The sequence below is a fragment of the Hyperoodon ampullatus genome (genome assembly GCF_949752795.1).
Source record: "Hyperoodon ampullatus genome assembly, chromosome: 14".
Lineage (NCBI taxonomy): Eukaryota > Metazoa > Chordata > Mammalia > Artiodactyla > Ziphiidae > Hyperoodon > Hyperoodon ampullatus.
Genome location: NC_136927.1, coordinates 60675323 through 60701553, shown reverse-complemented (window position 1 = coordinate 60701553; position 26231 = coordinate 60675323). Strand labels below are relative to the sequence as shown.

General features: G+C 46.0%; 1 protein-coding gene across 1 annotated transcript; it reads right to left on the bottom strand.

Moving 5' to 3' along the window:
- Positions 1-529: 529 nt before the first annotated feature.
- On the bottom strand, positions 530-20939 carry NSFL1C (NSFL1 cofactor). The gene is made up of 9 exons (XM_079718398.1): positions 20649-20939; positions 18113-18210; positions 12390-12464; positions 9715-9880; positions 9012-9104; positions 7670-7779; positions 7128-7265; positions 2077-2241; positions 530-931 (listed from the first exon to the last, which is right to left on the bottom strand). Exons 1-9 carry the CDS (start codon positions 20751-20753, stop codon positions 769-771), a joined length of 1113 nt encoding a protein of 370 aa, XP_079574524.1. The 5' UTR covers positions 20754-20939; the 3' UTR covers positions 530-768.
- Positions 20940-26231: the final 5292 nt, after the last annotated feature.

The window sequence follows — 26231 nt, the reverse complement described above, 5'->3', positions numbered from 1 at the left end:
GTTTCCCAGTAGAAAGATACCCTATCTACCTCGTAGGTACAGATTTCTGCATGTGGAGTAAATAAAGCAGTGACAGAGCAGCCTGGATGATGAGGGAGGAAAGCGCTGAAGCAGGAGGTGTAGTTAGAATCTCAGCTGGCCAAGGCCTGGAAAGCGTAAACCTCCCAGGGTTTGAGTGAAAGGAGCACAGGAGTTGTGTGCCTCTGGATCTGACCTCATGCTTCAGGAGACTCTTGTTGCTGCTCAGTTTTATCCAGGCAAGAGATCTGTTCTTGTGGAGGTGAGTGGCTGCAAAAGCCTTTTTCTGTAAGTCCCCCCACTCCCTTCCCTACCCAGGGGAAATCCTCCACTAGTCATCCTGGGGGCAGTGGGGGACACACTAGTGGGTGGGTATTGTGTGCCACATGCAATTTTTATGCAGAGGGGGTGGAAAATTCCTCCCCACACACCTTAGACATAAATATGATTTTAAGATAATCAAAGCCTGCCTTAGTGGGAGAGGTTCTGTATAACATGCTGCTGATATTCCTTCCATTTTTTTTGTTGTTTTTATTTTTTTCTTTAAAGTCCATTGATCGTCACAAAAACCCAGGAAATGCAACTAAGGAGAAAACAAATGTCCAACTGAGATCTAAGAACGCAGAGCTACGGAGGAGACGTGGCACTGGACTGCTGGGTGTGCGGGAGGGGGTGGAGGGGTGGTCTCCACGGGGCAGCTGGCCGTGGGGGACACGGGAAGGAGATGAGGCTGCTGGCTGGGCCAGGCAGTTATGTTAACCGCTGCACGATGACGGCATTGAGCAGGTTGGCTTCCTTCAGGGTCTGGCTCTCGTCAGCCAGCTCTTTGTTTGGGAAGGTGGTCATGAGGACAAAGCTGGTGGCAGCCATGGCCGGCCGGGCGTCCACGATGAAGAGTCGGATGTCGCTGATCCTGGTGGAGTGGGGGGAGTGGGGAGGTGGGTGAGCAGTGTTCTTCTCTGCCGCCCCCACCCCCCGCTTCGGGAGGCTGTATCACATCCCCAGGTCCCCTCCCCTGCCCAATCCTTCTCCACAGTGTCCAAAGCTCTTATTTGGAACCACATGAGCTCATGTCACTCCTTGGTCTAAAACCCTTCACAATTGCTCCCACTTTCCTTGGTATAAACAGCAATCTCCTGACTGTGGTCCTGAGGCCTGCCTAATTTTACACCACCCCCCTTCCCCGTTCTCCCACCTCCCCATTTCAGCTCTTCATCATGCTGTGCTCCCTGCCCACATTTGGGTCCCTCTCCCTAGAGGCTTCTCTGCCTGATCCCTTTTCTGTAATCCTAATCAAACTTGTTTCACAACTAACCTCATGTGAAGCCTGTCAACACTCAAGGATTGGCAAGCCATTGCCTGGGCCCCACATGTGGGTTCTGGTTTACATGGCCTATGATTGATGAAATTTAGACACTGCTATTCTAGAAAAAGGAGTTGCCAAATATCTTTACTGGCAACAGTCCTCCCCTGCTAATCCCTTCATCACTTTGTGCCTCAGTTTCCCCATCTTTAAATTGGGGAGGCACAGTTGCTTTGATCCCAGATGATCTGAGATGGAACAGGTATTCTAGAATTCTCAAAGTCCAGATCTAGAAGAGACCTTAGTAGCCTAGTGGTTTTCAGAGGCTGCTGGCGGGCAGGCAGGTAGAGGAAGCCAGGTGGGTGGGGGAGTGCACTGCATCCCCTCTCCCCTCCATCAACCACAGCAGTTCAAATTTTATCTGTTCTACAACTGGGCTTTAGCATGAAACTTCCTTTGAACAAATTGTTTGGTGGCTAAGAAAACGCCTCTGAGGAATCCGATCCCCTAATTTTAGAAATGAGGAATGAGACCCACACAGGGGAGGGAGCAAGTCACTGGCCACACTTAATGGAAGAGTGGGGACCAAACCAAAAGCTTCAGACTTGCATACCTTCCTATCCCACTGCCTCCTCTGGGGAAAGCACGGAGTGCCTGCTGGTGTTTAGGAGGAAGAACTGCTCCCTGCTTCTCACCTGTCTGTGGGAGTTTCTGGGACTCTCTTAGAATAAGCCAGGCCACATAATGCAAGGTACCTGTGGCTGTGGTTAAATTTCTGCACCAGCCTCCCGCCATCAGCAAGCCGTATTTGGATGTTTGTGGTAGGCTGCGACTCATCGACTGAGATGGAAGAGCTGGCTTTGGCCTCATTTTCTGCCTGTTGGGCTGGAGAGCTGGTATTCAACACCGGGGGGGCAGTGCTGAGGAGAGAGGATCGCGTCAGGACACAAACAGAAACAAGGCCCCACACAAGAGGGGAATCCTGTCTCAGATTTTTACTGAGCATTTGCTACGTCTGGTGCTGTTAGTCGCTACTGATATAAGGAGTGTCCAAGACAGAATCCCTGTCCTGATGGAACTTAGAGGTCCAGCGGAATTCAACTCAACCCCCAAATTACTGCTAGCTCCCTCACTCCTGGAGTTGGGCATGTTACCAACCCCCTTCTTCCTTGGTGTCCACAACTGAACAAGGGCTTGAAGGGAGGAAAGCAGTATGCATGACAGCCTGGGTCAGGAGAAACTGGGACCTGATGCTGGAGGACCCAACAGACCAGGATGAGTTTTAGCCTCCGCGAAAAGCTGAGGGCAGAATGGGGAGGGGGCACTCCAAGTCTGCAGCTGAGGCAGGCACGACACAGCTTGGCAGGTGACTGCTGGAATGTAAGGGACAAGTCCTGATTCTTTTCCTCTGATGGGAGTTTTCAGGCCTGCCTGCCCCAGTGCAACCTCACTCATGTGAGTATCTCATACTCATGTGTCAACTATCAGGAGGTGGTTGAGATTTCTGGAAAGCCAACTAAGTGCCTGGCACCGCAGGGATTAATTATACAATATGAACAGGACACAGTTCCTACTGCAGTGTTGAGAGCTCAGATCTTGGAATGAGATGGACCAGGGTATGAATTCACCCACTAGCTATGGTAATATTGGGCTAGTTATCTAAGCTCCCTGAGTTTCAACAAGGGTAGTAACAAGGTTCTTTAACAAGGACGCTTGTGAGGATTAAAGGGGTGCTACACTCAGGGTGGCTGACAAACACAAAATGCACACAAATTCCCAATTCTCCATAACCGTTGGAGGCTTCATCTCTCTCCTGTAAACCATCTATGCATCTCATTCTCAGCCTTTCTCTTAGCAGCTGTCTTGGCCTAGACCTATGCAGAGAATAGAGGCCATTGGATGAGAACTCCCTTGCTTCCACGCAAAGCCTCTAGTTAGATTAATTCATACACCTCACCGTTCCCTCTGATCCTTACAACCTAAAAAGGGTATTCTTAGCAAATCCAACTGAAAGTGCTTTCCTAAGTATGTTCCCTGGGACCCTAGTCCCTTGAGTTATCTCCAGGAAGGTTTTGGAAATGCCACATATTATACCAACAGCATCACAGGCCACTAACGTATTAAAGAAGGTCTTGAGAGATCGTGGGGTTAAGGCAAACTTATTTGATCACCATGTCCTTTCTTTCATGTTTCGCTTGTTAACCCCCTGCAGATTGTTTCATCGAACACAGTGAAATGTTGCTCCAGGGCACATAATTAGCAAGGAAGAACTGAAAACTGAACTTACTCTTTTCTGTAAACATGAAAAATAGTGGCTTAGAAAATTACAAAGTGGAGCTCAGAAGAGAAACCTGGCCACACTTATTGGCTATGAGAGGAGCTTCTATGGATCAGTCTCACAGCACGTGGGACTCAAATGTGGGCTGAGACACTGATAAATTACACCATCACGGGCCTGAAGAGATGCTTGGAAATAGTGGAAAGTTAAATATTGAACCTGTAAATGCCTAAGATCTACTCTGTTCTGCTCATTAGTTTTAAGGGCATTAGGTCAACTCTCTAATTAGACTCTAGGCAGCCTGTCCCTCAACTGTTTATAACAATTCCAAGTACATGATGGGTACTCACTGATGCTACTGCCTGCCAGAAAGGCCTGAATGAGAGAGAAGCTGAATCACCTGACTGCTCATTTCCTTTGGAGTGGGAATAAATTGGGCACTAAGGTGCTTTGTTGCCACAATGCTACCTCCTGAGACCCTGCCACCTGCTTTACAAAGATGACCACTACAGAAAGCATGGTGAGGGGACAAAGCTCATCCTGGCACCAGTGTCACCCTTTGCCCCCATCCCAAGTGCACTCTGGGTGTTTGGTCTCAAAATCAAGTAGATGCAGGCTTCCCAAATCTTCAGATTAGTTCCCATCCAAACAAACAAATGCAAAGCCTAAAAGAAAAAAAGTTTCATGCAACTGAATGAACTTTTTCAAATTTCTGAACTGAGAAAAATCTATTCATTCACTTTATTTTTCTAGGTAAATGGAGAAAAAACAAGCATTGACTGACTTTTGAGGCAAACCTGAGAAAAATTTCTTAAACTTTTGGCTTCCTGATCATTTTAGTTAACAAGAAGACAATGGAAAGCATAGTAAAATTTATTGGAAGAAATAAAAGAGCTGTCCATCTAGTTTAGACTGAAAAGCTAACGTTCCATCTCCCTTAGCTGTATAAAACATTTTTTTAGCTCATTTTTCATTAAAAGCTAGAACTGAAATAAAATCAAAGTGGAACTAGCAATGAACATTTATTTAGCTGACAAGCATCACATCTGATTATCAAGCTCTGTCTCGACTTGTTGATTCATCACCTGCACTAAGTATACCCATCCTGCTAAAACAGACTCCTTAAAAACATCTTAATTTTTTGAGATGTGAATGTGGAGTCTTCACACATAATAGAGTTAGACTTTCCAATAATAGAAGCATTTTCTGTTAGTATCATGAAACCAGACAAACCCAAACTGCACGGTGCCCTGGACCCTTCCTTAAAACTACTGGTGGGTGAAAGATGGATACAACCTTTCTGGAGGGCAATTTGACAACATCTTAAAAATATGAAGATCGTTTGAGCTAGCAATTTTACTTCTAGTACAACATTAAGGGGTATATAAAGATTTAATTAAGAGATATTCATTGTAATGTTGTTCATAATACTGGCAGCCACCTAAATGTTTAACATCAGGGACTGGTTAAATTATGGCACATACATAAGACAGAAAATTACGTTAGCATTAAAAATAATATTGTAGGGCTTCCCTGGTGGCGCAGTGGTTGAGAGTCCGCCTGCCGATGCAGGGGACACGGGTTCGTGCCCCGGTCCGGGAAGATCCCACATGCCATGGAGCGGCTGGGCCCGTGAGCCATGGCCGCTGAGCCTGCGCGTCCGGAGCCTGTGCTCCGCAACGGGAGAGGCCACAACAGTGAGAGGCCCGCGTACCGCAAAAAAAAAAAAAAAAAAAAAAAAAAAATTGTAGAAATACACTTACTAATCTGGAATGACAGCCTTACTACACTAATTAGGCAAAGTAACAGGTGATAGAACATTTATTTTTACTTACACACACACACACACACACCCATACACATATACAGACTGGAAGGACACACACACACACACACACACACACACCCATACACATATACAGACTGGAAGGACACACACACACACACACACACACACCCATACACATATACAGACTGGAAGGAGACCCCCCCCCCTTACACACACCATACACGTATACAGACTGGAAGGATACTTCCCAGATACTAACTGGACATATCTGGGTGTTAGGTTTAGGGACAGTTTTTATTCTTTATCTGTATTTTCTTTTTTTTTTTTTTTTTTTTAAAGATAAACACATTTTATTTTAATAATATAAGGAAAAAAAGTACCTGGTGCTCTACAGAGCTTACCATAGCTGACAGGTAAGTCACAGATGGATCAGAGAACAGCTGTCCCGGACTAACCCACAGGCCCCAGTGTGGTAGATGAAATGATGAGCAGGGTGGACTTAACTATTTTGGTCCCGGTAAACCACAATCTATTGGTCTCTAATGTCCTGAGCTATGACCCTTGCTCCTGATGAGGCATGAACGGCCAGCAGGGAGGCAAGGGATTCTAGGAGAGGGCCAGCCAGAAGCTCAAAAGAGCACAGCTGTTGGCAGACCACACTCTGATTCCTGCAGATGGTGGTGAGGTGAGCAGGGGCAGTGCCTAGTTCAAGAGCTGCCAGAGCTAGGTCAGAAACGGTGTCTTGCTGTGTAGGAGTGTGGGGAGAAATGCCAATCAGAAGGCCTGATTCCAGTCCCGGCTCTACCATAGGGAGCACCTAAGGGTATCCCTTAAAGTCCAAGAGCCTCAGCTTTCCCTTTGTAAAATAAGGATGGTACTGGAGGGGAGGGTCACCATGCTAAGTGCCTCTCGTGTGCAAATATCCCTCTGAAGGATACTGACGAAGCGACCCCATGCATGGCCAAAGCTGAGTGGGTCCCTGAGAGAAGGCTGCATGTCTGTGGGATGGTCAAGGATCTGGTGTGAGAACCCTGCCTATCAGAGGTAATAGGGACTATCAACCAGTCAAATCCTATTAGGGGTTTGAATGCAAGATGGAGACAGTGGCAGAGGACACGTGGCAAAAATTTCACTGGAACTGACAAACTCTCAGGCAGGGCCAAAGAAGTAGAGATAGGAGCTGCCATAACAGTGGAGCAGCAGGCTGCAAAGGGGCAACAATGTCTCTGAGCTTCCCTGGATCCTAAACGATGCTGCTGCAGGCTGGCCGGCAAGAGTCCAGGATTCCTTTTTCCTCTGAACCCCCATTTCAAGTGACCTGAATACATGTGTCTGTTTCAGCCTTAAAGCCCTGCAGAAGGTTATCCCTGCCCTGGACACCCTGGATGACCGAGTCAAAGCAGCAGTGTGTTCCCTTTACCGATTACACTGACAGCTCACTGTGGGGCAGTGCTCTACGTGCTCCTCCCAGCAGTAATCGAGGAGGTAAGGATTCTTATTAGTCCCACTTTATAGCTGAGCAAACTGAGCCTGTATAGCCCAAGGTCATATGGCTAGAAAGTGAAGAATAGATTTAAACTCAGGTTTGTTAATGCCAAAGCCTATGTTCCCCATACTCTTCCTCCCATAAAAATAAAATCTGAAGTACTCTGTAATCAACAGTAAAGAGCTATACACACTGAGCCTTACACAGGGCCTGCTGGGCCCGACAGGAGTGACCCACACAGTCCCACTCCTACCTGCCCAGTTTCTGACCCTCGCCAGTGAAGGCTTTGAAGGCTCCCTTGGGCTTCACGAAGTCCTCGTCCCGATGGTCCTCCATGTCCAAGTTCACCTGCCCACCGTGAGCTAACCTCCGCAGCTCTGCTGGCACCTCTCTGTGGGAGAAAAGGCAGTGCTGGGGCCCACAAAGAGCAGGATGGGAATGACAGTGATGGTACAAAGGGAGGAGAAACTTCTCAGTTCCAACTGTGAAGTTGGGCTTCACAGGGAGTCAACTGCTCCAGTGGCTACCTGTCCGCCTCCCCCTTCTCTCATGCCTGCTCAGAGTCAAGAGTGGAGACCAGTATCTTATTTGGTGACTTGGCTCTGTCCTAGGCCCGAAGGGGAAATGTAGATACACAGGGTTTTGGGAGCAGATTTGTGAATCTGTATCTCAACTGTGCTAAATCTGCTTAAAAAGGTAAACTTCTTGAATAATAAATATTTGAATCAGCTTCTTCTTTCCCATCTGCCATCTCACTCACTGATATGGAATCCGAAGGAGGGCTTTTCTGCTCACCCTCTGCGGATAGACTCCAGAAACTGGGCATTGGATGGGTCTTGGTAGCTTCTGAGTTCACCATTGTCCAGGCTGAATCCACTCTTCCAGAGCTTCAACACTATATGAACCTGTGACAACAGGAGGTAAGCAGTCCATACATTGTCAGGAACCTGGCAAGCACACCAGCAAGAACTTGCAAATTAACAAGTTTTTACTATTTTACTGTGTCATTATTAAAACACACAGACAGACAAACATATACTCATGCACAAGGAGATCAACCAACAACCAATGAAATAACTATTAACCTAAAATAAGAAGGTGATATGGCACAAGTTAAGAGAATGGGCTTTGATTTAAGCAGACCTGGGTCTGCATCTTGATTTTGCCACTCACTAGCTAAGTGGCACTGAACAGATGACTCAACTGAAGCTGTGGCTTCCTTATCTATAGGGTTGCCAGTGTGCTTGGCACAAAGCTTGTGCTCAACTAAAGTAGCATGGCAAATCTTACGTGGACTATTTTGCAGCCATTAAAAATGATATCTACAATTTCTGTTAATGACTCCCTATATATATACACAGAAAAGGGTCTAGAGGACTAAAGACCAGCATATTAGCAGCTACTACCTCAGGTGGATAGGATTTTTATTTCTTGCTTGCTTGACTACTTAACTTTGGAAAAAAACCCAAAATAATTAAAAACAAATACATTATGGAGACTAATGGTCACAAGGTCATATGAAAATGTTTATGGCGCTGAAAAAGTATATATATATATATATATATATATATATATGTATAGCTGAGTCACTTTGCTGTACAAAAGAAATTAATACAACATTGTAAATCAACTATACTTCAATAAAATTTTTTTAAAAGTTTACGACATAAACCTCAAAACTGACTCTACAGTATGATTACACTTATTGGAGAGGGGGGATCCCTATGCTCAGGGAAAAAAGAACTGGAATATAATACGGAAAAAGTTCAAAAAGTACGTTTCAGGCCTTCTTGGGGTGGGGGGCGTCTAAAGATCAAGTTCTTTAGGCACGTTCACACCAGAGAACCCTGGAATCACTATCCTTCTGCCTGAGGTCCATGGAATGCTCAGAAAACTCCTTTATTTGTCCATCCGCTCTGCCTGTCCCCACTCATGAGCCACGCCCCTCCCCCCACACCCAGCCAGACGAGAGCTGTCTTTGATTCTTAGGTAAGCCTTTCCATTCATGGATGCCAGCAAACCTGCTGCCGCTTCCCTTTCAGAGGCTGCTGATTCACGTGTAACATGGGACTAATTTCTCCCCCAAAATGATAAAACAGTCCACGAGCTTCCCTAGAGAAGGTAGGTGCACACTCACATCTTGGCCGGAATGCCGCCTCCTTTCTCCTGCCACGTAGGCAGACTCTTCCTCTGGTGCTGCTCCAAGGCGGTAGCCACCTCCTGCAAATGGCTATAAAAGACAAGTTCACTAACACCGGAGGAGTGGGTTAACAGCTATCAGGTTATTCATATACAATGATGTTATCTCAAGCTTGTTAACTACTAGGTATACTTTCTCTGAGTAGGAAACTCAGAGACTGGTGTAAAAACTGGAATGGTGGTGGGGGGTACTGCTTGGTTAAAGGGAAAGGCTGCTACTAAGCTCTAGTTAATCATGACCATTTCAGAATCTAGGTGTAGGATAACACTAAAGACTTCTTGATTTTCACAAAGAAAACAGAAATCCTGACTGTATGTAAAACAGGTGGCCACCAATTCAATTAAAACAAAAATAAAGCAAGACACTGAGTAAGTCAGGTTGGTTAGGCCAAACAAAACATGTTTGCAGAACCTGATCCAGACCACAGGCCATAGGTTTGAAAACTTTGCCCCAAATCTTGATTTCATGTTAAAAGGTAAGAGAAACTGCACTGCTCTTCTGCATATGAGAGGAAGTGAGCAAATGAAAAACAAAACAAAAACAAATTCAGTCACTACTGGGGTGAGGAAGGCCTCCTTTCCTCCGCTCTGGAACCTCAGTCCTGTGGACACAGACAACGACCCCGACCCCTTATGCTCACTCTTGGTTTACTGGTCTCTCCAGGGCTCTTGGTCACTCGCTCCACAGCTACGGCTCCATGTTCCTTGGCACCTTTAAAGAGATCGTCCACCAACTCGTTGGGACTTTTCTTCCTGGGAGGGCCAACAATCTGCTGTCCACTTCTCTCTGAGCCCCCGGCATAAAACCTGTGCAGAAAATACACATCTAACACCAAATATACTTAGAAAACATGAATACAGCATGTGCCAGGCTCTGGGCTAGGAGCTGGGCACAATGAGGCAAAGGGTACAAATGCCCATCTTTAAGGAACTTACTGTCTAGGTGGGGACAGATTTAAGAGGCAGGCAGCCATATTGCAGTGTGAGTCACAGTACAAGTCAGTAAGGGGTGCTCTGGGAACACACAGAGCTGGGGAGTACAGTCAAGGGTTCCTAGAAGGGTGTCTTCTGGGCTAAATCTTGAGGATGAATTTATCAGGTAAAGGACAAGGGAAGGGTATTCCAGGCATGCGCGACAGCACGTTAGCTCTGGGAATTCACCATCCGGCGGCCAGCATCTTTCCAGCAGATGATCACTATGGTCAGTTAGAAGCAGCTACCACTAGCAGCACTGGATTAATGGTGGCAGTGGCGTGGTTAGTACAAGCAGCTAGGTTCCACTGTTGGCTCTGCCACTGAGTGACCTGGGCAAGCCAATGCACTGAGCTAACCTCACTTTCCTTCTTTGAAATGGAAGGGAAGGACCACATGCCCTACCTACCTGTTCCTTAAGTCAGGGCCATCAGGTTCAAATCAGCGGAAGTATGCAAAAGAACAAGCACAGAGTAATGCACACATGTAAGGTGTGATACAGCACCGAGAGCTCCCAAGCCTCACCTAACCTTGCAATTCTTGTGACATACACCGGGCGAATGCGTAAGAGTGGGTACTGGAGGAGGTCAGGGAAGCTCAAATGCAAGCCCCAAGATACCCATACCTGCTTTGCAATAGGCCAAGCATGGCTTGAGATGAAGTTAGCACTTTTTTTTTTTTACCTGCATCTGAAAACCTTCAGTCTTGTAGCCTTGGCTAGCTGCCTCCTTATCACTCCTATTCACAGCTAAGTCAATAGCACATCTCAGTGAGGAGAACTGAGAACCTATAAAACTGAGCCTCAGCCTTCCATTTCCTGACATTCCCCAGAGAATGCAAGGCAAAACCCTAGGCCTTGGCGTGGACAACAGCACCAGTGTCATTAGGTCTGAAATGCTGAGGGACCAGAGATGTAACCGGGATGTGAAGTAAAAGAAGGTCACCGCCTGGAGGATGCGACAGGACAGGAGAAGTAGGAGGAGGTCATTTAGGAGTTGGGCATTCACTTACTTGATGACACTGCCTTTCATTCAAGGAGTATTAAAACACTGAAATTAACACTTATTCCTGAACTTTGAGCGTATCTAAATAGAAGGCTCTGAGGTAGTGTAAAGGTCACTATGTGGATGAAGACGCGAGAACAGAACACACATAACTTCTCAGCCCACTTCCCAAAGAGTGACCACGATGAGAGAACTGCATTTCCATAATGGTTATTATACAATGTTCCTTAGGAATGTTTGACAGACCAAGACAGATTCCATGGAGAACCAAAACCCATGAAGTGAGGCCGCAGCCAGTTCATCCTTGTTCATTCCAGGTAGACAAAGTTCTGTTCAGTGGACTGTAAAATCCTTATTAAGGGATCTCAAAGCCCTGGCTTACAAACTAGGAATCTGTGATCAAATGTCTTAAAAATATTCATGCCCTTAACCCGGTACTTTCATTTCTATAAACTATCCAAAATAATCTGAAATGTAGTCAAAGATTAATACACAGAGATGTCCACAGCATTGATATTTAAGGTGGCAAAAAACTGGAAATGATTTAAATGTCGAGCATTCCATATGATGGACCATTATAGTCCCTGAAAACACTTATGAAGAATCTTAATGACCTGGAGAAGTATTCAAGATGTAGCATTAATCCTACAAAAGCAAGATACAAACATCTGACTTTCACCATGTAAAATACAATATAAACAAACTATATTTACACAGAGAACCAACACTTAGTGGAAATATGCCAAAATATTAACCATAGTTACCAAAGGGTGGATGAGTGTTATATTTTTTTTCATTATGCTATTCTACATTTTCCACAATGGACACTAATTTTATTATAACATTCCTAAAGGTTAAAAACAAACCAACAAAAAACAGTACTGTGTCTGTATATTGGAGGAATATACATTTGTAAGCCCTTTTTTTCTCTTTATTATGTAATATATTACTTTTTCAATTAAGGAAAAGCTGGAAGGAAATACACCAAAAATATTATTGATACGTGGTTACCTCTGCGTTGCGGTATTACGAATGGCTTTTTTCCTTATAGATTTATTTCCCTTCCCCTAATATTCTTCAAAAATACATATTATCTTAATAATTAAAAATGAAACAGAACAAAAACAAATCCAGAATACCCCAAAGGAAAATAAAATGGTAAGAGGACAGGGATCACTTCTAAGCACAGGGAGTGGAAAACTGTTTCTAGTATGCGTATGACTAGCCCACAGTAGTAATGGCTAATGACAACAGAGCATGTTTATCCTTCTAGGCTGTTCTAGGTGATTTATACATTACCATGGACTTTCTTGTGGACTGTGCCCCCAATAAAGACTCACCTCTGACCCTCCTCATCCTCCTCGTCCTCGTCTTGGTCATGAATGAGGTCTCTGAAGGATGTCACCCTATTATCGCTGGAGACACAGAAAGGAGCAAAATGATCTCAAGGGGAGTTAAAGAAAGGTGATCCGCATCATCAGCTGCTAACAGCTGAGGACACTGAGGTTAGGTTTTTTGGTGGGGCAGGAAGAGGATCTATGGGAAGAGGGTTAACCTCTCAAGTTTATATGCAAAACAATGATATTTATCCAAGGTCACACAGGACTAAGAATAAATTAGAAAGTGTATCAAGAAGTAAAATGAAATCCAATTTAAGCTCTCCTAGACGGGGAGGAGGGAACCGGATAGGGTCTGTACTACTTTAAAAACGTACTACTGGATAGCGATTTTCATCATATAATTTTTAAATACTGGGGGAATGCCTGTGTCCCAGGCACTGAACTGGATGCTAGGTCTATAAAATGATCAGGCACAGTTCTTACCCTTTAGTTGCTTACAGGCTAGTGGCTCTTTGGCCGGGAAACCATCCATTATATACTGTGCAACAGGGGCTGTGACAGAGGGAAGCACATGGGATGTGAGAGCAGTCTCCTGTTCTAGGTGGGGGTTGGGGAAGATCAAGAAAAGCGTCCCAGAAAAATGCAACATTTGGTCCGAGTACTGACAAACTAGGGGACCATCAGTCAATTGGATAAAGGATGGTGGGGCTGGTGAGGAAAGGGGACCAACAGGGCATTACAGGAAAGCAGCACAGGCACATACACAGAGACTAGTGAAAGTAACACATTAGAGGAAGGATAAATCATCAAGAAGTAAAAATGAAATGAATATATGGGTGAAAGGGTCTCTGTCTGCTTCTGCTGTAGGTTAGTCAAGTATTTATTAGTGTTTAGGAAAAAAGCAGGGCTGTGTGGGGTGCGGTGGAGAGGGCACACTAAACATGCTATGACAAGGGTTAACTCCCTCCTCTGACACTGTCTTACACTGCCACTTTTTTCCTAGTTTAGATTTGTCCTTAAGGAACAATCTTAGTTTTTCAAGAATCATGAGACACACCATTTTCCGTATTACTTAGGGGAAAAAAAGTTGTTTCTCTTTAATATGGGGGGAGAGGGTAATGGAGATTTTAGTGAGGCTAGAGAGGGAGTTGTTTACTCTAGTTCGGCCTTGATGAAAGATTTATTTCAGTGAGACAATCAGAGGACAGAATAGGCTCTGAGGCTCCACCAACTAGAAAAAAGAGGACAAAGATCAACCGATGTAGCAAATACATTCCTGCCTGAGTGAGCTGAGAGCAACCTCCTGGGCATTCCTTCATGCTCTACATAACATGTTTTAAAAGGATGCAAGCGATAAGATCCATACTAGTGCCCTAAAAGGCTAATTCCACTCATTACTCTTCCCAGGGGAGTTTTCCACGATGCTTAGCTTAGCATCTATGCAAAAAAATATCCTCTATCTCTCCATCGTTAAACACCTTCAAATACACATGTGTATACCTGCTTAAGCAAACCACTTGCTCTGGCTATAGGTCTGACTCTTTCCCCAAAAGTTCTTACACCTAGACTCTGACAGTATCCAACACAGACTCTGGTGTCCATTTACTTGGTTCCAATCCCGACTTAGCCTCCAACCCTGGGATCTTGGGCATGCTAATGAAATTCTCTAAGCCTTCATTTTCTCATGTGAAAATGGAGACAATCAGCACCAACCTCGTGGGCGTGCTGTGAACAGTCGGGGTGCTGATGCACGGTGTAGCACATTTCAAGTACTACTCTTGAGCAGCAGTTCTCAAAGTGTTCTGATGGACCAGATTCTCCTTGGACCAGGAGCATCAGTATTACCCTCAAAATTGTGAAAGATGCAAATCCTCAGCCCCTACCCTAGACCTCCTCAATCAGAAACCCTGAAAAGAGTGTCTACCAATCTGGTTTTAAGGAGTCCTCCAAGTAATTCTGATGCATGCTCAAGTCTGAGAACAACTGCTCTGGAGTAATGCTCTGAGAGTTACCTTAACAGTATGGATGTCCTGGGGGCATTACCAATTTCAGAATACTCTGTCTTGTATCTTCCACAAATTGGCAAAATGTCTCAGAAATTTCAATTTTTCAGCATCAGAACTCTATCTCCCAGGCACCCTGAAGTGGCACAAAAGTGCTTTGTCAGATCACATTTTCTGCAGTGACAGAATGCTGTACCTGCACCGTCCAATAATGAAGCCACTAGTCACATGTGGCTATTGAGCATTTAAAATTTGGTAAGTGCAAATGAATAACTGAATGTTTTATTTTAATTAGTTTAAACGGCCACATGAGGCTAGCAGCTACCATACTGGACAGTATAGTTTTAGAGAATCAGAAAACAGTGGTCCCTAGAATTCTAAGAAAGTACAGTTTGGTTGAATTAAAGAAGAAAAAAAGGAAGAAATAACAGCCTACCTCTTGCTTGACCCTGTGCTTGGTACAGGGGTGGGAGGTACTGCACAGAGAGGTAGCTAGCACATGGCAGAAGCAGCAGCTTTGGATTTAGACAAATTTGGGTTTGAATCCACTAAAACAGCAAATGTGTTACTCAACCCTTCCTAAGACTCAGTATCCTGACCTGTGAAATGGTGAGCACCTGACCTACTTCCATGGTTACAGAGGTATAAGAAGAGAACGTATGTGAGAATATCTGGCAGAGCCAGACAGATGGTCGGTGCTCCTGGAATACTAGCCCTCCCACCTCCAGGAACTTACAACTTACTTAGGGAGAAAAATATTAAGGTAATTATCAGGAGAAGGATTCAAGACAACACAGGAAAGATATCATACAGTAGTACGTGGATATGGCTTGTGACTGGAGTTCGTGCTGCCTATGGGTTGGGGGATAACATGCTCAGCAGAGAAGGTGGGGAGGGAGCTAAACCTGGAAGGACACAGAGGATTTGCACAGGTGGAAAGGAAGCAAGAGAGTGGGCATGTCCAGTCAGATGAGAGGCTCAAACAAAAGCAGAATAACCAAAAACAAGGCAGAAATGAGACACCAAACAAATCAGTTTGGTTGAAATAAAGATTTAAGAAAGGAGGAAAATGGGGGATAAGATGAGGATGGCAGGTTCACAGCAAATTCTGGAGGACAGTGAAAGTCCACAGGGAGAGGCAGTACATCATTCTGGCCGAGAGCTGAATGCTGGAAGCAGAAACAGATCTGCATTTAAATCCTTGTTTTGCTAGCTGTGTGATCTTGGGAAGATGCCCAGCTTCAGTGTCTTCATCTGTAAAATGGGAAGAATAATAGTACCCACCTCACAGGGTTGTAGTAAGGATTAAAAATATGTATATATATATCAATAAAAGCTTAACCCAGTGCCTGGCAGCTGGTTAAGTGCTCAATAAATGACAGCTGTTATAATTGAGGAGTTTAGACTTTCTCCTATAGCTATGGTTAACCTTTTTATGTCCCACAGCCCTTTGAGAATCTGATAAAAGTTATGAATTTTCTTGCCAGAAAAGGTACTATATATATTTACGTTTTTACCTACAATTTCAGGTAATTTATGGACCTTCTAACATCCATTCCACAGATTCCTCCTAGGGGGTTCAGGGCCTCCACGTGAAGAACCCCTGTTCTAGAGTCAGAGGAGGAACTCACTAATTGAGTGCTGCGCCACAGAGGTAGTGATGACGTGAAAGGGTATGTGAGAAGATGACAGTGGGGTCGGGGAGAGCTCAGCAGCAGGCTAAGTGTCCTGCAACAGTCAGGTCAAACAGGGGAAAGGCAGGCCCCACAAAGGATTCCTCTGAGGTGCTAGCACAAGCCTGCCTTTTCCTGAGAATGCAGTCAGCATTTACCACCTGGACAAGGACAACGACGTAACAAACAGTGCCTTCCCTCTCCCTTTTCCTAGGCTTCACCTAAGCCCAGTACCAAGTCTGAGGCTTAACCAAAGCAAAAAAGTAAGACCTTTAGGCCTGCATGTGTGCTCGGTCTTTTACTCCCCGCAGTCTTAACGTTAAACTCTATTCCCTTGATTTTTTTACTTTTAAGTCTTGCTGTGGAATAAGACAGGGAACAAATAAGAAAAGAATGGAGAAGATGAGAATGGATGCTAATAATGGTAATAATGACAATCATAGCAGTTAACACGTTCTGTGTTCTAAGTGCTATGTAAGTATTAACTCATTTAATCTCCCATGTGGTAGGCACTATCATCATTCCCATTTGACAGATGATGAAAACTGAGGGACTGGAGATGTTAAGTAACCTGCCCAAGGTCACAAATCTCTAAAGTGGCAGTGCTGGGATTTGAACATGAGCAATCAGGCTCCTAGCCCAGGTTCTAATAAACCATTGTCTTTTTTTTTTTTTTTTAAGATTTTTTTTAATGTGGACCATTTTTTAAGTCTCTGTTGAATTTGTTACAATATTGCTTCTGTTTTATGTTTTGGTTTTTTGGCTGTGAGGCATGTGGGATTTTAGCTCCCCAACCAGGGATTGCATCTGCACCCCCGTATTGGACGGTGAAGCCTTAACCACTGGACCGCCAGGGAAGTCCCATAAACCACTGTCTTGACAGGACTTTGCGTCTACCAGAGAAGACAGGTGTGAATATGTGACTGACATCAGAGGCTAAGTTTCAATTTCTCCTCCTCTGTATTTTTGTGCCAACACCCCAACAGTAATCTGGGGTGCTTGTGAAAGACACACCCCAGGAAATCCGCTGTCTCTATCAGCAGCTACAAGAAAAGCCCTTACCTTATCAACCAGGTCCCAGGCAGTAACATCTTGATGTGCCATCACTGACACCTCACAGGTGGGCATCTATGAATAACTAAAAGATGTCCTTCCTGCCTATTACCTCTTTCCTCTGGAAATGTAGGTAGGGGAAGAAGTTAAGGAAGCAATGAGAACTGGGGTTAGTGTTCCTTCTAGAAAGGGAGGAAATGTAATTTAAATCTCAGATGCCCTTAGAGAGAAACACAATTTATCACTTCACCAGCAAAGACACACTATATCTGTATTCTGGGGTTGAATTCAAACTCAAATACATTGAGAACATACACCAGAGAGTAGAAACAAATCAGGCTACAGCGGAGAGGGGAGCTGTAGTTCAGACACCTTTAAAGGAAGAGGCCTTGCCTGTCTCCCAGAAGACCTGCATTATCCCACTCTGTAGATCACAGCAGTGATTGGCTGTGAGAACCTTGGAGCCAGGGTGGCCAGGACAGGGGATGAAAATGGGATAGCAAAGGTTAACACTGCTTCACAAAATAAGACAAGGTCTCCCTAATCAATTTGGGAAAGAGTGGGTTAAACAGGTTTATTTTCTCTCAGTCTTCTTAATAGGGTAATGGGCATCCTAAACTATTGAGAGCCTCTGTAAAGTCACCTGGCCTAATCTTTTACATCTACAGCATCCCTGAAAGGAAGTACTTCGGTTTCTACTTAAAAACTTCCAGAAATGGAGAGGCCACTCCTCATATTTCATAAATAAGAGACCCCCTCCCCACAAACATCTTAAAAGTTGGTTCTGTGGTTTCCTCCAGGATTGGATCATATACCAGACTCAGTTAAGAATCCCACATCTCTACAGGAAAGGAATAAGTCTTGCAAGAAACTACTACCCACCAGTCAGTCTACCTTCCTCCCTCAAACCCACTGGTCCACATCCCCAGGCCTGAATCCTCTGTCCCACTGCTGGAAGCACACCAATGTAGCAATAACTGAAGTTGGCCCTTACCTGGGGGCTGTGCCTCTGGATATTGAACTGGGGGTTGCCTGCGAAATGGTCACAATGTCTTCGTCCCCTCCATCCTCATAAAAGCTTGCTAGGGCGAGCTGAAACAGAGAGGTAGTAACTTGGGATCCTTAAACAGGCCTTCATCTAACACATCTCCTTTCATCTCCTTTGAACACAAAGGAGCAAAGACACAAAAATATGGCCCATGCTTACAAGGCAGTCTGCATTTGGGGGGGCCATAGAAAATAAGACCAAAAGGTAATGGCCCAACTACTTGTTTTCATATTACCTGAAAAAAATTCCACCTACTAAGGGGAAAAGAAGGCAAGAATGAAAGTTGGGATGGAGACACTCCTCATTCTCATTTTCATTAGGAAATGTGATCTAGTAAAAGCAGTGTACATTTATTGAGCACTTATTTATGAGCCATGTTGTTCTGAGTACAACTCTACCTGTGTTAACTCATTTAATCCTTAAAGAACCCTATGTAGTTAGTGCTATTACCATCTCATTTTATAGCTGATAGAGAAGCACCGAGGAGTTAAGAAAGCTGTCTGAGGTTACACAGTTGGTAAGGAATAGAGCCAGGCTCGATCCCACGCAGTCTGCTCGGGCCCTCACTCTCAGCATTCAGGTGATAGCCAGGAGCTGGGAACTGTGAGGTCAGTCCAGATTGCTACTTTCACTTTCTCTCTGAGGCTGTTTCCTAATCTGTGCAATGGGGACACCCATCCCACCAACCCTGCAAAACGGATGAGAGGATCCATTAACATTTATGCAGTCATGTCTTAGCTCTATACATACGGAAGGAATAAGGGCCTCTTTTGGCCATTTGTAACTGGATGTTTCTCGCATGGACTCAGTGCACAGGTATTTACTTATCACTTACTTTGCACAAAGAAGTAAGAGAGCAATGAGGTCTACAGAGGTGAAAAAGACACGGCTCTTGTCCTCAAGGTCACCACCTTTTAGGAGGCAGTGAGCTGCTGTGGGACATAACCAGCCTGTTGGAAGCAGTGTGCCTTTACAGAACACGCTTTAGCAGGCCTGTCAGGAGGCAGTGAGCTGCTGTGGGACATAACCAGCCTGTTGGAAGCAGTGTGCCTTTACAGAACACGCTTTAGCAGGCCTGCCAGGAGGCAGTATGCTGCCGTGGGACATGCACTGAACTGGCATTGAGGGGTGTCTACATTCAAGTCCTGGGCAAGTCATGTCACATGCATGAGCCCGTTTCCCCACTAATAGCATGAGGAGACTGGGACTGATGACCTGCCACCTGTTTCAGGCAGAAGCTGCATTTTGTATTTCTGCCCAGCACAGGAGCCTTACACTGTGTGTCTGTACAGGTGTGATGCTTTATCTAACTCTTACACTTTCGGGAAGCATATAAATGGTGAAGTCAGCAGACACAGTTCAAATCCTAATCCCTGGGTGTGTGACCTTGGGTCTATCACTTGACCTCTGAGCTTCCAATTCATCTATACAACTGAGGAAGTTTTCTTTACCTCATAGTGTGGCTAGGATTAACTGAACCATCATACGTAAAGTGCCAGGGCACATGGTGGTTAAGAGCTTGGGCTCTGGTATCAGACAGAACTGAGTTCAAATGCCATCTCTTCCACTTGGTAGCTAGTGAGGCCTTGCGCAAGTTACTTAACCTCCCTAAACCTCAGCTTCAAAATGCACAGGTTAAACGACTTAAGACACCTAAAGCAGTTAGAACAGCACTTGGCTCATGGCAGGCACTCAATAAATATTCATCATCATCACCTACCTAAGACGTAGGCTGGCCAACAACGTGTATGCAATTCTTCCTACAATTAATTACTGAGTGCCTATTACGTGTCAGGCGTTTTTCCAGGCACAGGGGATTTAACAGTTTACAAAAATCCCTGCCTCGTGTAGCCTATCTTACTGTCTTCTTAACTAATAAATATTTAACGTATACTTAATACATGCTGGTGAACTAGACGATAAGCTCCACGAAAACTCCCATTTTACAGAAGAGTTACTTATTAAAGATGAATAGCCTCCACTACCCAGTTTCTCCCAGCAATTAGGTAGGAGGGGGCGTGGGCCAAGTCCTGGGCTGGGCTTCTCCCCTGTCCTGAGGCCGGGGCTGCTCCACCAGGGAGTTGGTCAGTCGGGCCGGGCCTGCAGCCGAGACTCGGCGCTCCAACAGGGAGTTGGTCAGTCGGGCCGGGCCTGCAGCCGAGACTCGGCGCGGCAGCCACGCCCCCAGGCTCCCCCTCTTCACGCGGGCTGCGGCAGTGCCCCAAATCTCGCTGACCCGAGAGCCAGGCAGAAGAGAAAACTGAGGCCGGGTAGAACAGGTAGGGGCCGTAGCTACCCCGCGTTTCCCCAAACCCAGGCCAAGCTGGCGACGCGTGGCAAGCGGCCCCAGGACGCTGAGGCCTGGGTCGGGCCGCGGCCCGGCGGGATGACTGTGCGCTTCGGCCACCGCGAGCTTGTCGCGCCAGGCGCCCGCGCCCCGCAGTCCCCAGCCCGCCCGACGCGGCCCGCCTCGCGGCGCTACCTGCAGGTCCCAGCCGGCCGACTCCAGGAAGAAGCGGGCCCGGTCCTCCTCGGTGCCCGTCACCGCCACGAACTCCCTCAGCGAGTCCTGTCGCTCCGCCGCCATCTTAGCCCCGTGCGCCGCCCAAACCGCTCCGGGCGCCGCCGCACAGCCTCAGCCCCGCCGGCGCGTTCCGCCCACCGGTCAGCCCTGTCCAGCGGAGCGGCGCCCGCCCGCAGGCCCCGCCTCATGCGGTGCCTCACGCAAAGCCTTCCGTGCGAGAACTCCGCCGCTCCGCGCCCTCTGGCGGCCGTAGCGTGGACCCTCAACCTAACAGCGGGGGTGGGAGCGCGGGGAGGATGAGAGGAGGGGCGGGTCTTCCGCTGTGTACCTGTGGGATGAAAGATCCCGAAAGGAGTCAGTTTCACAATTATTCACTGAGTCGTTTCTTCATTTCATTAATTTATTCATTCGTTCATTCACTTGTTCAAATATTTACTGAGTGGAATCAAGGACCCGTTGCTCTTCCACGGCTGGGGATCAGCAGCGAGCAAAACAAAGTCCCTGCCTTCTTGTTGTTCACATTAGAGAGCCTTGAACAAGTCACTCTTGCCTCCCAACCCTTCCGTTGCTCCCCATCTCAATCTGCTTAAAAAATGTCTCAGGGCCTGCAAGACCCCTGTGAGATGTGCCAGCTCTCCATCTCATCTCCTAGGCTTCTCAGTATTTCCTCTGCTCCAGGCACACTTCCTTTCTTGCTGTTCCTTGAAGGTGCCAGATGCGTATTTGCATCAGAGCCTTTGTGCTCCCTTTGCCTGGAACACCTTTCACTCTCTGGTGGGCAAGGTGCTCCCTCACTTTCTTCAAGTCTCTCAGACACAATCCCGTCTTACAGGTCCTCAGCTTCTTTGCCCTCTTGCCTCTCACCACCCTGCCTGAAACGCTCTTCTCTTCCTCTTCCCCTGCTCATCCTTCTGGTCTCAGTTTAGGTGTCCCCTCCTCAAGGAGGCCTTTCTACATACCCAGGCTCTGTCAGACGGTCCCCAGTGTATGCCCTCTGGTGCCATGTTAAATGTCTGCCCTCCCCAAGGGCCACGATCCCTTTGAAGAGCAGGGTCTCTGGCTGTTTCCAGCACAATATGGCTTAAGAGCACATGCCCTGGACTCAGCCTGGGGTTGAAGCCCAGCTGTTACTGCCTGTGTGATCTTGGGCAGATTATCTCTCTAAGCTTCCATTTCCTGATGTGCAAAGTGGAGCTCCTCACTTCACTGAAGTGGAGTTCCTACTTCAGAGGGAGGTGTGAGGATTCAATGTGAACTGCTGAGAGCAATGTTTGATACTTAGTGAGGCCCCAGCAAACGTTAGCTGTCATTTTATCTCCCGTGACCTGCAGTCACTGACATTAAACAGTCACTTACTGACTCTTTGCTGAATTAATAAAGGAGTGAATAAATGAAACCTTGTGTGTTTGCATATCCGGGTGAGAAATGCAGGGATCAAAATCTGAGGACAAGGATGCTGGGCAGGTTCCTGGACCCCCAAGGAATATTGAGCTGACTGTGGGATATGACCTAATTTCAATAAATAAAAATTTTCATTTTCCATAAAACAGATGCCTTTGTGACTAGGAAAAATGAGAGACCCACAAACATACAGTCTCGAAGTGATGTGGCTACAGAGTCACTGCCTTTAGTGTTCACTATTGCTGTGGGCTGCGCTATTGCTAGACAAGCTGGGTGACGAGAGCAGGCCTCTTGCCCTCTCTGGGCCTCTGGGCCTCAGGGCCTACATTATACAAGGTAGGAGGTTGGAGGTGGGCCAGCCCAGTGTTCACAGCCTTCTCAGACCCATTTCCATAACAAACATTTTGTGTCACCCCTTTACTGCCTTAAATGGAATCCAGAGATAATAAAACTGACCTACATGCACTGAGAAAACCAATATCATGCCCTAACTGGAGAAAAGAAAGGATAGTAATTGGAATAAAATGATCTGTATTTCAATCCTCAGGTATAAGAACAGTACAAAGCAAAATGAAGCAGTTAGATGCTGGCCTCTACGTACAGGGCTGTATTATGGTTGATTAAAATGTTGTTAGTGTGCTGCTGTGGGTGATGTAATTTTTCAAAATGGTTAAAAAAAAAAGCCTCAGTAAGATTATGAACAACCCAAAGTTCAGTCTTCCCTTGATGGACACAGCAGGTGCATTCCTGGGCAATTTGGTATATATCAAAACCATGCAAAAATACTTTTAAGTTTATATGTTAAATGAATTAGGGTCTAGGTTCACTTTATTAAAAGCAGATTTTCAGCTGCACTAGGTCCTGGTGGGATGTGTGGGAGGAAGGACCGTTTTTTGTGGCGCGACTATCTCCTTTCCATTGCAGGGCATCCAGCACCAGCCCTGGTTCCCAGTTCCTTCCCCCTTCATCGCTGTGTCCACCCCAGATGCCCTCCAACTTCCCAGAAAGTCCAAGAGCCTGGGGGCTCACTCTACACTATGCTCATGCTCAGCTGCAAGCAAGGTCTTTCCACCCTGGAAACTGACTGATGACTTGCCCCAGCTTAAAGGTCTGGAGGTGACCGGCTTCCCATGATCCAGCTCCTCAACTGGTATTTGAGTCCCTGATTCCAGCTGTCACCCCTCTTCACTTTTGTGCCCCTGGGAAAACCCTTTCTTACTCCAGGGCATCCCTGGCCCCTCCTCCAGAGGCCTCTGGGTATCCTTCCCCTGTAACATTACCTGATAGCTAATGTTTATTGAACACTTACTATGTCCCAGACACTCGGTACGCGGGCTTCTCACTGTTGTGGCCTCTCCTGTTGCGGAGCACAGGCTCCAGATGTGCAGGCTCAGAGAACATGGCTCACAGGCCTAGCCGCTCTGCGGCATGTGGGATCTTCCCAGACCGGGGCACAAACCCGTGTCCCCTGCATCAGCAGGCAGACTCTCAACCACCGCACCGCCAGTGAAGCCCCCAGACACTCTTAAAAGAACCTTAAATACACTAACTTACTCATCCTCATGACAACTCTATGAAGTGAGTTCTATTATCATTTCCATTTTATAAATGGGGAACCCTAGATTCCTAAATGAGTTTGAATCCAGGCATCTCAGATATGATCCTTGTGTTCCCAACCACTACACCAACGTTATCTCTCTTTGGCCTATAGGACTGTGCTTCCATGGTTGGTTTCTGGACGCAGCTCCAGATGATCTGACTGGAGGTATTTAGGGCCACAATTTGATTAGAAGGGAATGTGAGGGTGTGAAGTTGAAACTACATTTTCATAACATTTATCTAAATGTCCTTAACAAAACTGGGTGGGGGGTGGTGCTGAAGGCCCTGCCACCTTCCTACTTCCAGCCCCTCCCCCTGCCCCTCCCCCCCACCTCAACCCCCAAGTCCCACAACCACTACCAGCTCCAGGCTCCCCCCCACCTTGAAGATCCACCACCAGCCCCACCCCTTTCTCCCATAACCCCACTCCCAGTACTACATGCTCCCCCACCCTTCAAAGCCCACTTCCTCCCAAAGTTTCATTCCAGTCCCCTCCAATTTCATCCACACCTTTGTTCCCATCCTGGCCTTATCCCAGTCCCACTCTCTAGTTCCAACTTCCATCACCTGCCTGGCATGTTGTCAGCCTTCAGCTACTTTTTACGATGGAATGTAAGGGGCTACAATAGTGAAAAGTTAGGTTCCTGCCCTCAGTGAGCTCAAATTCTAGTGGGGACAACTAATAATCATCAAGGAAATAAATACACACACACTCACATTTACACGTAGCAGTAAGTGCTGAGAAGAAAACTTAAGCTGCAAATGGGAAATGAGAAGGAGGAAGATGTCGTGGTGGAGGGGGTGATCTCGGGAGACTTCTTGAAGGAAACAGTTATGTAGAGACTTGGCTGAATTAGGGAATGTGTGTGGCCAAGGCCCACGTGGGTGCCAGACTGGAGTCAGTTTAAAGGGTGGTGGTGGGAGATAAGCCGGGGGACCAGACTATGAAGGAGATTTTCAGGGGCAGAGAAGGCAACCACCTCCAGTTATTTCAGAGGCCCAGTTCCAGGCTATTAGTTTCCCATGGCTGCTGTAACACATTACCACAAATCTGATGGCATAAAACAATAGAAATTTATTCTCTCCTATTTCTGGAGGCCAGAGTATGAAATCAGTATCACTGGGCTGAAATCAAGGTGTTAGGGGGCCATGCTCCCTCCAGAGACACTGGGGAGAATCTGCTCCTTGCTTCTTCCAGCTTCTTGTGGCTGCCAGCATTGTTTAGCTTGTGGCTGCATCACTCCCATCTCTGCCTTTGTGGTCACATTGCTTTCTCCTCCTCTTCTGGGTGGAACCTCCCTCTGTCTCTCTCTCATCAGGACACTTGTGATTGCATTTAGGGCCCACCTGAATAATTCAGGACCACTGCTCCATTTATAGATCTTTAATCACATCTGCAAAGTCCTTTTTGCCATATAAGTTAACATTAACAGGTTCCAAGGATTAGGACTTGGATATCTTTTGTGAGAGGCATTATTCAATTTATTATATCTACCCTTTCTTCTGATATCTGGTAATTCAATGATTTATTCAATTCTCAGTGCAGTGTAAACCTTGACACTTGTTTCTTTTTCCTTTTTTGTAATGCGATTATCTGATTTAAGTTTTGATTGTTGAGGCATCCATTTCAAAGAGGCATCCCCTTCAATGTGTTTATCTTGAATAAAAACATTGCCAGCCACAGGGCTAGATAAAGAGTCAGGCCATCTTCCCCCATAGAGGTTCCTTTGTTTTAGAGATCTTGTTTGTTTTCAGTAACTGATCATCTGAGCTACCAGTTGTTTTTTTTTTTTTTTTTCTTCCTCTTCCTGGGCTTTAAATTCTCACTCTTAAGTTTTAAATTACCAATAAAGAGTGAGCCCACAAAATCATGAACCCCAATAAAACAGAACCCCAGGTGCTGTCTCTCTCTCTCTCTTTCTCTTTCCCTGTGACCTCGTTGTGTGGCCCCAGGAATGCTGTGTAATTTCCAGGTCTTGTAAAGTAATAAGCCTCTGTTTCTTCAAAGTTCCCTGATGGGTATTACTGAAGGGCATCTTGCACTCATAATACCAACCACAGGGGCCAGTCCAACCACAACACTGATTATTGATATGCTGAAACTGGCACAAAACACTCAGACTAAATTAATGGCCCCTTAGACTTAGTATTATTCCAGCTGCTTTTCTGTTTGTTATGATGAAAAACATCCAGACTAATCCACTTCCCCACCTAATAGGTGCTAAAAATGTTTGTGTGGAAAGAAGAAAGGGAGTTTGCATGCACTGAGTGTACACAGAGCACATAGCCCATTGTAAGCCCTCAGTCGATGTTGAATTGAATTGCTTCTTATACAGTGCAGAGAGTCCACGTGGTTGTCCTCGATGTTCCAGGAGGTGCAATTTGTTACTAATGGTGGACAGGGAGGGAGTGGGGGCTTCAGGATTAGAAATCGGGCGTGTCTGACTCCAAGGAATGCACGCTTTCCCCTACACCAGGGTTTCTCAACTTCGGTACTACTGATACTTTGGGCCAGATAACTCTCCGTTGTGGGGTCTGCCC

Bases quoted from the DNA above. Each gene is read 5' to 3' on its own strand.
- NSFL1C (XM_079718398.1), bottom strand. From the start codon at position 20,753: ATGGCGGCGGAGCGACAGGACTCGCTGAGGGAGTTCGTGGCGGTGACG. The intron at 12,465-18,112 runs GTAAGGGCCAAC...CTGTGTCTCCAG, and splicing joins TCCAGAGGCACAGCCCCCAG to CGATAATAGGGTGACATCCT. The intron at 9,881-12,389 runs GTGAGTCTTTAT...TTTTCTGCACAG, and splicing joins GAGGATGAGGAGGGTCAGAG to GTTTTATGCCGGGGGCTCAG.